The 13,803-nt window shown below is 40.4% G+C and overlaps 1 protein-coding gene across 1 annotated transcript in view; it reads right to left on the bottom strand.

Moving 5' to 3' along the window:
- Nucleotides 1-13,803, bottom strand: part of brf1b (BRF1 general transcription factor IIIB subunit b) — a 69,969-nt gene that overhangs the window by 23,983 nt on the left and 32,183 nt on the right. The window contains exon 12 of the mRNA XM_072682750.1: nt 12,724-13,026. Coding sequence (XP_072538851.1) covers nt 12,724-13,026 — 303 coding nt within the window. The remainder of the gene's footprint in view (nt 1-12,723; nt 13,027-13,803) is intronic.

Here is a 13,803-nt window from a genome sequence, read left to right as displayed (position 1 = left end):
AGATACACTTTTAGCTAATGTTAGATGATACTTTTAGGTCATTTTATCCTTGTCTGAACAGGCTGATTGCAAATGATTTCAACTAAAGTAAAGCTGTTATTAAAATTTTGTTTAGTTACATAACTACATGTCCAAATGTTTGTGGACACCCCTTCTAATGAATGCATTCAGTCACTTTAAGTTACACCCATTGCACCCATACCCATACAGGTAGGCAGGATAAAGCAGGAAAATGTTTATAATACCCTTTCAGATTTCAGAAGAAACAATAAATGAGCATGTGTCCCAATACTTTTGTCCATATAATGTAGATACATAATGCTAAATCAGTTCAGGTGACAGTCTCGACTTACAATGTTCACAAATGTTTAAAAGATGAGAGTTCCTAAACTTCAACAGATCTCTTAACAAATGAGATGATACTATGTATGTATGAGGCAGATACAAGACACATTACAAGATACTTTGAAGCAGTTCGAGAGGGTGAAGAGGAAGTCGGTGAGAACCAGGGATGGAATTGGGGGCGGGTGTACCCGAAAGCAGCCGCCACCACCACCACAACACACATTAGAAGGGACTGAGTTAGGCTCATGGCTGTGTAATTTAGTTTGAGATGTCTGGCTCTCATGCAATGTTGAGGGGCATGCGAGTACATGAGGAGCCAGTAAACTACTACTCATAGCTGGAACATTTCCTTAAACAGTGGCAGAAACAAAACGGTGAACTGGAATTTGAATGCCGAGCAGTCAGTATGTTTTAAGAAGGAACGAGCCTCATAATATGACTGTGCACTTGAGTGAGCATAATCCAAATTACATAATGAGTCATGTGAATCATTATGCAAATAAATAGATGGGTTTGATGCAGCACAGCGAAATGCCATAGAGATGAACAAACGCTGAAAACATGCTCAATTCATTTAGGGTAATCACCGCTGATGAAAAATACAAATTACGCTGCTCGCCAAACACTGTACAAGCAGAGGAGTAAAAAGTAAAGAGGTAAACAGTGCAGAGGAAAAACATGGCTAAAGCTCTGCCTGGCAAGTTCATTTAAACTACTGTAGAAGGAGGTGAATCGTGATGGTTTTTTTTCTTTTAATTAAAGGAGGTTGGAGAATTTAGAGAGTACACACTCTGTGCTGGCCAAGGAGAGAATGGGCACCATAACCTCCCTGAAAACTTTCCAGCCTCACCACCTGCTTCCACTTTTAGTACTGTAGGGCCTAAGAGCTAGATGAGATAATATATAATATAATATGCAACTGTATGTAGTAGGAATCGGATGTCAAGTCGCCATTAGAAAGATGTTGAACATTGGACAGATGCTGAATTTTAGCTGAAAATGAAAAACCCAAATGTTGGCTCGACATCAAGCTCCAATGTTGGACAGATGTTGACTTTGGGTTGGAAATTTGAAGCTGGATATGTGTAAAAAAAAAAAAAAATAACAACACTGGCTCGACATCAAGCTCCAATGTTGGACAGACGTTGACTTTGGGTTGGAAATTTGAAACTGGATATGTGTAAAAAAAACAACAAAAAAAAAACAACACTGGCTCGACATCAAGCTCCAATGTTGGACAGACGTTGACTTTGGGTTGGAAATTTGAAGCTGGATATGTGTAAAAAAAAAAAAAAATTACAACACTGGCTCGACATCAAGCTCCAATGTTAGATATATGTTGACTTTTGGTTGGAAATTTTAAGCTGAATATCTATAAAAACAACCTGAAGCTTTATAGTTAGATATCAAGCTCAATGTTAGATAGAGACTGAATTTTGGTCACCATACCTGATGACTAAAGGTCAATATTTAACATCAACATGCCGCTGGCATGAGAGATTCGGAAGACCCTGGATTTTGGATACTTAACACTGCAACTTAAAACCAACAAAGTATCACTGCCAGCTGTCATCAGTATTCTACATCAAACTGACATTGGCATTAAGACACTTTGCTGACACTGAATTTTGGTCAGCCAACAACCTACGTACATCTATCCATGTTGGCGGCCAGCTGGATGGAATAATGTGTGTGAATACTATGAGGGTCAGACACTGCACACCATTCATCAGTATTCATCCACTGGGTAAAAGGCAACACTGCCACACAGACACAAAAAGAAGCACACACACATATACACACAAGCACATTTCCATTAAACAGCAGCAGTCCCCACGCAGAGCCGGAGACTATGATGAAGTATTTACATTCCTGCTGCATTTTCACAACCTAGCACATACTGTGGTAGAAATTGGTGGCAAGCCCATCCTCATATCTGTCAATTAGGCCTTCTCAAGCGCACGTCTGTCACCATTTGCTTCTAAAAACTAACAAGCTTGAGTCAGTGGAGGGGGAAAAAAGGCTTAGTGGGCACATCTCCTACCCAGCCCTACGCAAACTCAGAAGCTGTTAAAAATTAATGATGAGTGAGATTGTGGATACCGGCAAGATTTTATAAGCCACCCCCTCCTCCCTCCTCAAAAACCTGATGTTTCAAATATGTCCTACAAGCATTCCATCATATATTTCAAGTAAACTTTGTATTCCATATGTGCTGCACTTCTGATTCAACCATATGTGAAATGGGTTTTCAAACCAAGCAGCGTCTTTCTGACATCAGTATTCTATATGAAGCCTGAAGGATGATACATCTTCAGAGCCCCCAATCCCTTAGCATCTTTTGATCGCCTCAAACATTTCACCTGAAAGGTTAAGCCACACGTTCACATTTTTTTTTCTTTTTCATCCACCTCACGTTAAACGTCATCCACACAAGGTCCACTGTGCTCAGCTGTCATCTGCAGCTCTCTCTCTCTCTCTCTCTCTCTCTCTCCTTACCTCAGGCCACGGGCCTTTCACTCTGAATCACACATATCTTGCCTGAGCTCACGGCAGCTATTAGATCAATATTTTAGCCACATAGGCACGAGCTGCAGTAGCGCTGCCTTTTGGCAGGGGATAGCATCCGCCCTGGTGAGGCAGAGAGGGAGGGAGCACAGAGTCAAGCTCACTCAGCAGAAGCAGCGCTGCTGGGGGAGGGAGCTGCACAACGTTGCTGTTTTCTGAGGCCTGTCCGGCACAGGAGCTCGAGAGCACTGCGGCTGTGCTCCACATGCAGAACATCGCACTGAGGAAAGCATACTAACACCAGCACATTTACGTACACAGTCACATGATCAGAAGACACTAAATAAGCTCTGACTTAATGTTTTAGGTAAAAAAACAAACAAATTGAAAACTGTCTGCATATGTAAATGCCTTATAATATTAGTTTTACTACTATATAATAACAATATTAATGTCACCTTTGTTTCACTGATTTATTTATAGGATCTAAATAATAGAAAATACTGTTCTGCCTCCTTTATTTTGAATAAGAGTTTGATGTAGATTGTAAATGTTGTTAAAGTTTTAGTCCCCAGTCCAGACAGTCTATTCATGGTACCATTACATTTATATTCCTGCCTATAGCAGTTTAACCCTAGCTATCCAGACTGAAAGAGTGTTTAGGCTTGTCTGCTTTTACAGGGCAGCCAATCAGAACAAAGGTTATTAACATATATCAGTCTTAACAGATGTTGGACATGACAAGAATAAGCATAATAGCTGTTTCTGACACATAACCCCAAAAAAACATTTTGCTAGTATGGACCATGTCAGAGGAAGCTTAAACCGAGAGGTGAAGGTTCAGGGCGGCTTCGAGGTAAGTGCATATGCCAAGTCTCTCCGTAGCTGAGGTGAACACTGGAGGAGACGGGGTGGAGGTGGGTGCAAAGTTACAGTATACAGGAGGTGAGGAGGTGAAGTTCGGGGTGTGATCCATCTTCCAAAATTCAAAGGAGAACAAAGTAATACAGTAGGATATGGGCCCTTTATGCTTTTATAAGCCACCTTGGGGAGGTACCATTTGTGGTTCACTGGCTTTTATCTTGTCTGTATTTAAAGGTTAGATGCTTAATTATTAATAAGGTTAAGGTGTTAATTATTACGTATTTTACATTTTGTAGGGATGTCTGTGTAGGTATGCATGTGTGTACGGATGTAATTCTTGCTTTATGCTTGAGCTCATTGATACATGAAAAATATCCATGATTATGATATTTTATATTTATTTCTATAAATATATCAATCTATAAATGTTTTTTTTTTTTTTTTTTTGGGGGGGGGGGGTGGTTATCATGGTATTCTTAACATGGTAAATCAATACTATTTGAAACATCACACCTCTTACATATACCCCCTACCCCTATAATGGCACCCCTTTTTATTGGTGTATCTCCACGTTTCTCACTGTTTTTTTGTTCTTTTCCTGAGTCACCTAATACATGCATAATCAGGAATACGGCTATCATTACTGCTGGCACATTTTGTCTCTGTGCATGATTACAGTCAGTCTTTTAGTCATTAAAGTCTTGTTTGCTCTGTTAACTGTAATTTATAGCTTAATGAAAAATGAATGAAATGAAAAGTAACTGCATCAGTAATAGACAACTGTCTCACAGCATCGCTAATGCTTGCGGCATGAATGTGTTTGCTGGCTTCTGGGATTTGACTTTAACATGGCCTTGTATATGAGACAATAAATGTGTAGTGTTTCCTTCAAACAGTAATACCACTTTTTCAGCCAACACTTGGTTGGGAAAAACAAAGTATTTACATTTTGCATTACATTTTGTTTTTTTTCCACAATTTGCTCTACAATTTAGTTCTTTCCCATTTTCACCCACTACCTACTACCTCACCCACTAACTACTGCTAAAGCAACCTCACTGAACAGATGAACACACCTGGAGGAGAACACTAACTGCCAGTTCTGTTACATCGGGGCCATCCTACCCATGCAGAAATTGGGAGTCCAATTGTGCTTTCTGGGACTCCCGTTTATGGATGGTTGTGGCAAACCAGAGATCTCCCAAGAATTTGTTCCAAACTTAGGATGCACAACTCTTACCGGATGTTAAGTTTTCTTAGTTGTTGGCCAAATTTTGCTTAAAAAAAAGTATAAATTTTATCCAACATGTTTTTGGAAAAGCATGTTATCACAACACCGAAACTGATCAGGCTAACAATAAAATACAGTCCACTTCTACTAACACTCGGTCAATGATGACGCCAAAATCACTACAGTAACAGGGTCTGCTCGAATATACCGCAGATAAAGGCCAAACTGATAAACAGATTAACGAACATGCTGTTAAACTTGTAGGCTTCTTAGGATTACTGGCTTTACACATGCCGAATGTCCAAGACTCATCCAATTTCATGAGTTTCAGCAGCATCAAAATCACATCTTTGTCAGGAGAGCGAGAAAGCTTTTGCCTTCCAGGAAGACCCCTCTCGCCATATCAGCCACTGCCGCCTTCCAAATGGCAGGGTTCAAGCAAGGTTCAAGGAACCACAGCAAAACAGCATCTTGAGAAAGAGCAAGGAAAAAGCCTTCCTTTCTTCGTCTCTTTCTTTGGCTTTATCTGTGCGCATTACCACACAGCCGGCCCGCTAGCCGCCTCTCTGGGGGGTTGAAGAGCGTTTGGTTCTGAACGTATGTGATAATGGACCTGATGGCCTTTTTATCCCCCATCAGATAGCATTCATATTTTAAAGCATTCAAGTGCTGTGCTTGAAAAAAAAAAGATCTATTTTGATTACATAAGCGTGAACTACTTACAACCCTTTTCTGGGCTAAAAGTGGCCTGCCAGTCAGAAATGGGGCTGCTTTAAATAGACACTGGCGAGAAGAAGGAGGTCGTGGAATCAAGACTCCCTCGTTCCTGACTGTGGCTGCGGTAGAGTGTGAAACAGGGATGGAAAAAAGAGAGGAAGAGATGGGTCTGCCAGGGTACTGAGGGCTATGGAGACTGAAATAGCCCAGGAGGAGTTAGGCCGAGACAGCCTACTGAGAGAAAGACACCAAGGAGAGAGACTCCTCAGTACTGACAGCCTGTCAGAGTGAGAGATACATCTGCCAGACCTCACACACACACACTGCTGCTTACTCTATCACCCTCTCTCACCCACACCAGTGCATTCCCCTTCTTACTCCCCAGCTCACACTCTCTCTCCTCACTCTTTGTCTGTCTAACACTCTCTAACATTCTCTCGCTCCCATCTCTACCACAACAATGCAACAGTCTCTCATTCTTGCTCTCTTTTTACAATTCTCATTCACCAGCACCACAGGCACACACTCTCTCCCCCGTCTCTCGCACCTCCTCAATAACATGCACACACACAGCACTTTACAGCCGCTTGCAAGCGCCGAGATTTTGCAGTCTGCTGCGCATTTTGTTGTTATTGTTGCGAAGAGGTGGATTTATTCCTGTGGAGGAGAGAGCAATAAAGCCATGTTTACTGGAGACCGTAAGAGGCTTTCGTTACTGCAGAGTCATCATCCAACACCCCCACCCCACCCCACAAAAGACAGCGATGACGGGGAATAATATCGGCCCACGAATGCCCTGTGAAGAGCCCAATAAAATCTCTTGCACAGCCCTCAGTTCAGGATGCATGTCACAAGTTTAGGGACACCTAGTCTCTTTTGAAAATTTCCCAGTCATGTTCGATTTCCACTTACATCAGTGTTTCTTAACCCTAGAGGCACCATGCCCTGCACATTTTAGTGCTTTCCCTGCTCCCAACCCGCCTGGTTCAACTAATCAGCTCATTAACAAGCCCTTTCAGAATTGCAGAGGGAGTGTTAAAGCAGTGAGTCCAGTAAAATATGCAGGGTAGGGTGCCTCTAGGACCAGGGCTAAAAAACAACTGCCTTACATCATGGTAAAAGACTCATATTGTATCTAAAAATATCATATTTTTTCTCTTTTTTATATAAAAAGCTTGATGTGGTGTACAAAACACCATTACTCGCTATATATGGAAATTGTCCATCAATAACAAATTGAAGCATTTATTGTTTTGTGATGTCAAAAAAATTGTCACTGTCATCCAAAAACACTGTGACTCCAAAACTGTAAATTCACAGGAGAAGGAAAAAACAATCCTACTTTTCAGTGGAAGTTAATGTGAAAAGATTTCATTCCAGGTCATTTTGGAGCATTTCTGCTTGTCCATTTATCATGAAATTCTGACACAATACAAAGAGCAACTGCCATATTCACACGGCAAAAGTGAAAAAAGCCAAAAATGGAGATTTCAAATTTTGTACGCGACAGTAGGGAGATTATGAACTTATTTTCCCTATCATTGCTCTGGTTCTGCCTATTTACACTACAGTAGTTTAGCCCCACCTTTTCACAATTTCCTTATTCACCTCATTCAACCCTGCCCATTTAAATAAACTGTTTCATGGGAACAACAGTAAGAGCAGGAATACTTCTTTCACAGCTTTCAAGAGCATTAACATTTAACAAGAGAAAGTTTTGGAATATTATGAAGTTAGTTATTTTAATGACTCAGCTTCTGGTCATTAGCATTAGCAGAAATGCTAACAAGCCAACAGCAGGGAAAACTGTCATCAAAAGCTTGGTTTATGAGTAAACCTCTGTAACTCTGTAGGCAGAAGACAAAACTAAGTAATATCAGAAGAAAGTCATTGCAGGAACTCTCTTTACTATAAAGGCGAAGAGCAGCTGACCTGAGATGGTGATCCAGAGGAGAGCCTAGGCTAAAGATAAGTACCTGCATACTGGATTACACATTGCACCCTTTACTGCGGTAGAGCTGCAGCAAGCTGAAGTGTCCTAAAATAATTTTAAACACACACACACACCCCCAACCAGCAGGGAGAAATCCCCATGGTCATTCAGACTCATCCACTGCGACACCACGGCCAGTTCCTACTACTCCATTCTGTTAAAGTCAATGTTAAAGTCTCTCAGTTCATGGCCCGAATGCCAAAATAACACTAATAATAAATCATTATATAATAACTATTAAATAAATATAGTAGCAGATAGCATTTGATTTAGCTTTAAACTCGACTTCAGTAATAAGTGATAGTTAACACGAACATCAGGAGTTAAAAAATGAAACTGTTAAGCATCACCCGTGTTTCATTGGGTGGAGCTTAGACTGCTTTTTGAATGAAGCCCAATTCACGGCAGCCAGGGCCAGCCCAAGCCTTTATGGGGCCCTAAGCAGATTTTCATTTGGGGCCCCCCATACCACCACCTTACCACCAGATGCTTCGTAATTCCATAGGCTTCACTGTGTGTGTAACATACCCACTATCATTACCATTATGTGTAATTAGCCTACATCATACTGGTGGCTGTTTTAAACCTCACTGGGGTAGCAAACTCACAAAACTGTTGTAATTAATTTTAACTATTAAATACAGAGTGATGTATATGTGTTCAGTACCATCAGCAGACAAGACACTGCATTTACAGTAAACAAGTTAACCAGTTTCATTTCTTCTGTTTTTAAATATTAAACAGACGTGCAAAAGTGTGAGGAAGGCACCTAAAATCGCAAGGTCCCCGACCGAACAATCTCCAACCACCTCTATATATTGCACAATTAACATTATCCTTGGGCTGGAAAAAAAAACCTATGGCGGGAGCTGACATGGTTAAATTTTTTCTTAGAGTGATTTGCCAAGAGAGAGATATTGCGCAACACGCTGAAGCGCCCGGGCCTTTGTCGACCACCCAAGCATCGCATATCTACATTTGCCCAACAGTGGCAGCAGCCAACAACAGGAATTGATTAAACTAGTATTAGTGTGCCAACTATGAAAATAAAGTAACATAAAAATCACAGATTTTGTTTTATTATTTGATGTTGTTTTTTTTAATCATGCTTCTGGGGGCCCCCTGGTGGCGTTAAGGCCTAAGCGACTGCATAATCTGAGTATGCCTTGGGTGGGCTCTGAGGGCAGCCAATCAAAGCAGGGTAATTATGGTTGCTTATAGCAAAGCAATGTTACACTGTTGTCTGATTTATATTATTCTCCTGTTTTCTTCTTCACTTTCTTCTTATTTTTCACCCCCATTCATTCATCCTGCAGTTTTCAAGATGTCAGCATCGTTCCACTCTAGATTGTTTCTGATTATCTGATTCAGGCTTACCACAGCAACTGTCTAGCAACCACCTATCAACACCACAACAACCACTAAGCAACTCTATAGCAGCTGTCTAGCAAACACATTACAGGATTATAGCAATCACCTGGGATAGGACAGCAAAAACCTAGCAGCCCCACAGCAACCACCTGGGATTAAATACCAACTATCCACCTATCCATCACCTCGCAACAACCTAGCAACCACTAAGCGACTCCACTGCAACCACCTGGGATACCATCGAAACCGTTTAATAACATCACAGCAACAAGCTAGCAACACCATAGCGACCACCTAGGCACAACTTCCTTGCAAACCCATAGTAACCACCTAGTCACAGTAACAAAATAGCCTGTTTGATTCTAAGGGATAACAAAAAGCCACACAAAAATCATAAGTGGACCTTAAGAAAGTAAAATATGATATATATTTATTACTTACACTTTGGGTATATTGTGCTACTATGCAGCTTCATATTCGTCAAAGTATTTCCTTGGTTTGAAAAGCAGCTTCTGAGTAACTTTCTGTTCTGAACTACTGTTAAACGTACATATTAAAAGTTCTCTGCTCCCACAGGTCAATGTTTTTAAATGATGACTGCTGATCTCATCACAAATGATTTCCCTCAAAGTAACCCTGCTTAGTGTTTAACATGTGAACTTACTGAAAACAGCCAAAAAACCAAACCAAAATGTGGATTCAAATATTTTGAAAAGCTAGGTGTCCCCATACTCCTGACAAGCAGCGCATGCTGTGTTCTGATAAGCTGCCACTGCTAGAACCAAAGCGTCAATAACCAAACCAAGGTCAATGACAGGCCAGAGTCCAGGGTCAAAGTGCGAAAGGGAATAGCCTGAGTTCAAGCAGCCAGCAGGTGTTGAGACCAGAACAGCGCTGCTGGCTTAAGTGGTCTGGTGCGGGACACGTCTGCTGACGGCAGGTTTTTTGGTGTTAGGAAAGACACCATTAGTGCAGCTCCTTTTGGCTGAGCTCTATCTCTCAAAAGCACATTAACTCAAGCTGAATGTTCTTTGACTAGATCATGCCTTTAATTACAGTCCTAACTAAGCCTCTGTCGATGCCATTGATGTTTTGCGTGTCGATACTAGCTAATGTGTTGTGGATATTAGCGTGCTGCAGACACGTAAGATCATAATGAAATACTGCTCATTTATTTATCGACTTCCCAGCTCAGCCCTGAGCCAGCTACAACATCGGCTGCAAAACGTAGGATTAATATTGTTGTGATAAACATTGCATTTTCTCAGCTTATTCCCCATCCCCTCCCCTGATATCTCTGTCAAATATTTTCCCTTCTCATTTTTTCAGGCATTCAAAACATTGTGATTTATAGAGGAAACTTCATAAGACTAAATGAAAGAAATACTGGCAGGAAAGACATGCAATATACCTTTTATAAATATTGTCTTTACAAACCAAAGAAATACAGTTAAAGCCGCTCTTTCTGAGCATCTTCAAAGAGAGATTAAGTAAGGCACTGGGTAGGTGATTTCTTAGTTTTTCTCAGACACCACTTCGGCATTTACCGTAAGGGGTTAATGCTTCCCTCCAGATTAAAACATTCCGTCAACGTTTCTGAAACTTAATCCTCCAAGCCATCTCAAGACAACGAACAACTGTGACTGTGAACTTACAGCAGAGATATCCTAAACTGCTTGACGTACACCAGGATGTCTGTGGCACTGCGTCTATGAGGATTTAGGCCTCATTTAACTCAAATTCACTGACTGAACTCTCCTTTAATTGCTTTGTGTGTGAGCTTGGCTAGCAGACTGTCCACAGCACCACCAGTTCCTATACAACATAATTCTATAGTATAGAACAAGCATCTACTGAAAACAACGGGAGACAAAAACAACAGCGTTTTTCATTGTTCCAGAGAAGTCTCGACAGTATTGCTCTGCTGCAATTCTGCATCTCTCAGACCAGTAGAGGCTGTATTGATTAGGCTATGAGGCTAATTCCTTCTCCCTTTGGTTTTGACTTTCCCACACTGAGATGGGCTATAAAAGGAATTCAGTTGGTTTAATAAAACAAAGACCACTTATATTTATATGGTGCTTTACCTACATTAATAAAAGGTAAAGCACCATATAAAACGCATTAGGTCTAGAGAGTACTACAGTTCAGTGATAAAGCACATAGCAACAATACAGAGAATTAAATAATTAATAGCCATGGGCAATAAACTATTGCAGCCATAACACCTCTGCCTTGTTTTAAAGAGTAGTGGACCTCAGTGAGGTACCATCAAAGTTAAAAGCTGCCAAGTCAAACTGAAGCTCCAGATAAACAAATCTAATCATATGTTAAGTAATCAATCTCTAAAATAACAGCCTTCTCTTTCAAAATTCAGGGAAATACCGCAGGGTATAGCTTATTATACTAAGGGAGACACTAGTTCCCATTATTTAATTCAGGCAAAGGATCTGTGACGGTTCCAGGGGTTTCTGTTTTGTGAACTGTGGCAAAACAATAGACCATTTCCTGACAGCTGGTGGAGTAGTTTCTCTGTTTTTCCTTGTAATCAAATCAGTGCCATTAGCACTCCCAAGCTTTTCGCCAAAACTATTCACCCAGATCCGGCAGCATGAGAAAAACACCCCCACAACAGAAGCATACCAATACATTTCAAAGAAAAAACACAAGTTATACTACTGTAACAAACACACTCAAATTGATGCTGTCTGGCTGTATGTGATGAAGGTATATACAATAAGGGATACTGCACACATGTATGCATTGCACTTTTGTATTTATTTATTTTTCTTTGTTGGCATAGTTACTGCTGTTTGTCTTTGTTGGGCAGTATAGTATGGGTTTTAATGCTTAAAATAACATGCCAATTTCATCACTATCTAACAGAATGTTGATGATAATTAAATGATTATAAAATTTAATTAGGGACATAAAACTAAACAATAATAACTTTTTCAAAACCTAACCAGTTAATATACGATACGTTTTTGGATACATGCCTATATTTCATATACATCTTTCTTACACAAAAACACAGAATAGAATAGACTAGAAATGCTCCAAAATTACTTGGAATAATATCTTTTTACAATGACTTCCATTAACAATAAGAAGTGTTTTCCCATCTCAGCGAGAAGGTTTTGCATGACAGCAACAATTTCACATATAATTCATAAAATACAGTGTTTAATTAAATGTATATAAACAATTAATACTCAATATGAATATGTACTTCATAACAGGCTGTCCTCTTCTTGAGCAATTAAAGTACATGTTTACTATCTGGCTACTCTCTGAACAAAACAGAGCATTCTATAAAGAACTACTACATGTATGTGAGATGGGCCCTATAGTAAAAATCCCGATATTAAAAGAGACTTTCAAAAAGTACTATACTTATTGCGATATTTTAACATGCAGACAAAATGCAGTAGCGACAGATTCCTAAAAATAATATCCCAAACTCAGTACAGTGTCTTATATTTCGAATCTGCTGCAATTCCTCCAGGTAAACTGAATGTATAATTAAGTGGTCAATATATACATTTGAAACATTCATTGAACTAATATTAGTCATTAAAGTTAAAGTTGAAACTAAGAGTGATTTAATTATTTGTACTTTACTTTGTAAATGGTAATAATCGTTCAAACAGCAGCTTTTATAACCATATTAAAACATCTTTTGTCTACTCACCATCTTCTCCATCTTCTGTTATGCAGTGGCGAATGGAGTCTGTGAGGCCTAAGCTGGCAGCACTGGGCAGAGGTCCCAACAGGGCAGCAAGGGGCACGTGCTTGGATCCACTGGAGGGCCCGGCAGGTTCTTTACCCTGCTCCTGTGCCTCTGTCCCACCCTGAGGACCACGATCTAGGTCAGGAAGCATCTGGCTGATGAAGTCCTGACTGAGGTGCTGGGCTGCAGCCTCCATCTCTTCATCCTCCAGGTCTTCCTCTCCAGCAAGGTCCGAAGCCAGAGACAGACTGTCATCATAGGTGTCTAACAGAGGACAATGTTACAAGGAATGCTTCACCTAAAAGCAATGTTAAGTAGCTACCCCTGTCTTCTAGTCAAGTCAAGTGGCTTTTATTGTCATTTCAACTACATACAGAGTACACAGTGAAACGAAACAACGTTCCTCCAGGACCATGGTGCAACATAGACAGTGCATACAGAACACAAGTGCAACACAACACAGTACAGACAGAGGATAATAAATAATTGGCGGTAGTGTGCAAATTATGCAGTGTGTAATAAATATTGAGTCCAGTGAGGTAATAAAGTTATTAGTGCAATCCCATTTTATCTGGGGTACTTGGTTGAGAGAGAGAGAGAGAGAGAGAGAGAGAGAGAGAGAGAGAGAGAGAGAGGTCTAGAACTAGAGCAGTGGTTCCCAATCTGGGTCCTAGAGGACCCCTGACCCTGCACATTTTAGTGTCTACCATGCTCCCAACACACCTAATCCAGCTAATTAACAAGCCTTTCCTGCTAGTAGTGTGTTAGAGCAGAAAACCACTAAAATGTAAAGGATGACCAACACAAACTGTTAACGGAAATAAATGACACAGAGTGTCTAACTGTCAGCCCTAACTGTACAAGGTCTACCAATAAGTGACCAGTATGTGCACACTGGTTTATGTGCACTCAAAGTTCTATACTTTAACTGTGGCTACCACACTGTACTAAAACCTGTACAAACTCCTGCATTTCTACACTCTGTCATATAAATAGAGAACATAGGTTTATAGAGAAATATACCAAGTCTGAAAAAAGCAC

The sequence above is a fragment of the Salminus brasiliensis genome, chromosome 1 (genome assembly GCF_030463535.1).
Source record: "Salminus brasiliensis chromosome 1, fSalBra1.hap2, whole genome shotgun sequence".
In the NCBI taxonomy this organism is placed as follows: Eukaryota; Metazoa; Chordata; class Actinopteri; order Characiformes; family Bryconidae; genus Salminus; species Salminus brasiliensis.
Note: the sequence above shows the minus strand (reverse complement) of the source record. Positions and strands in the feature narration are given on the sequence as shown.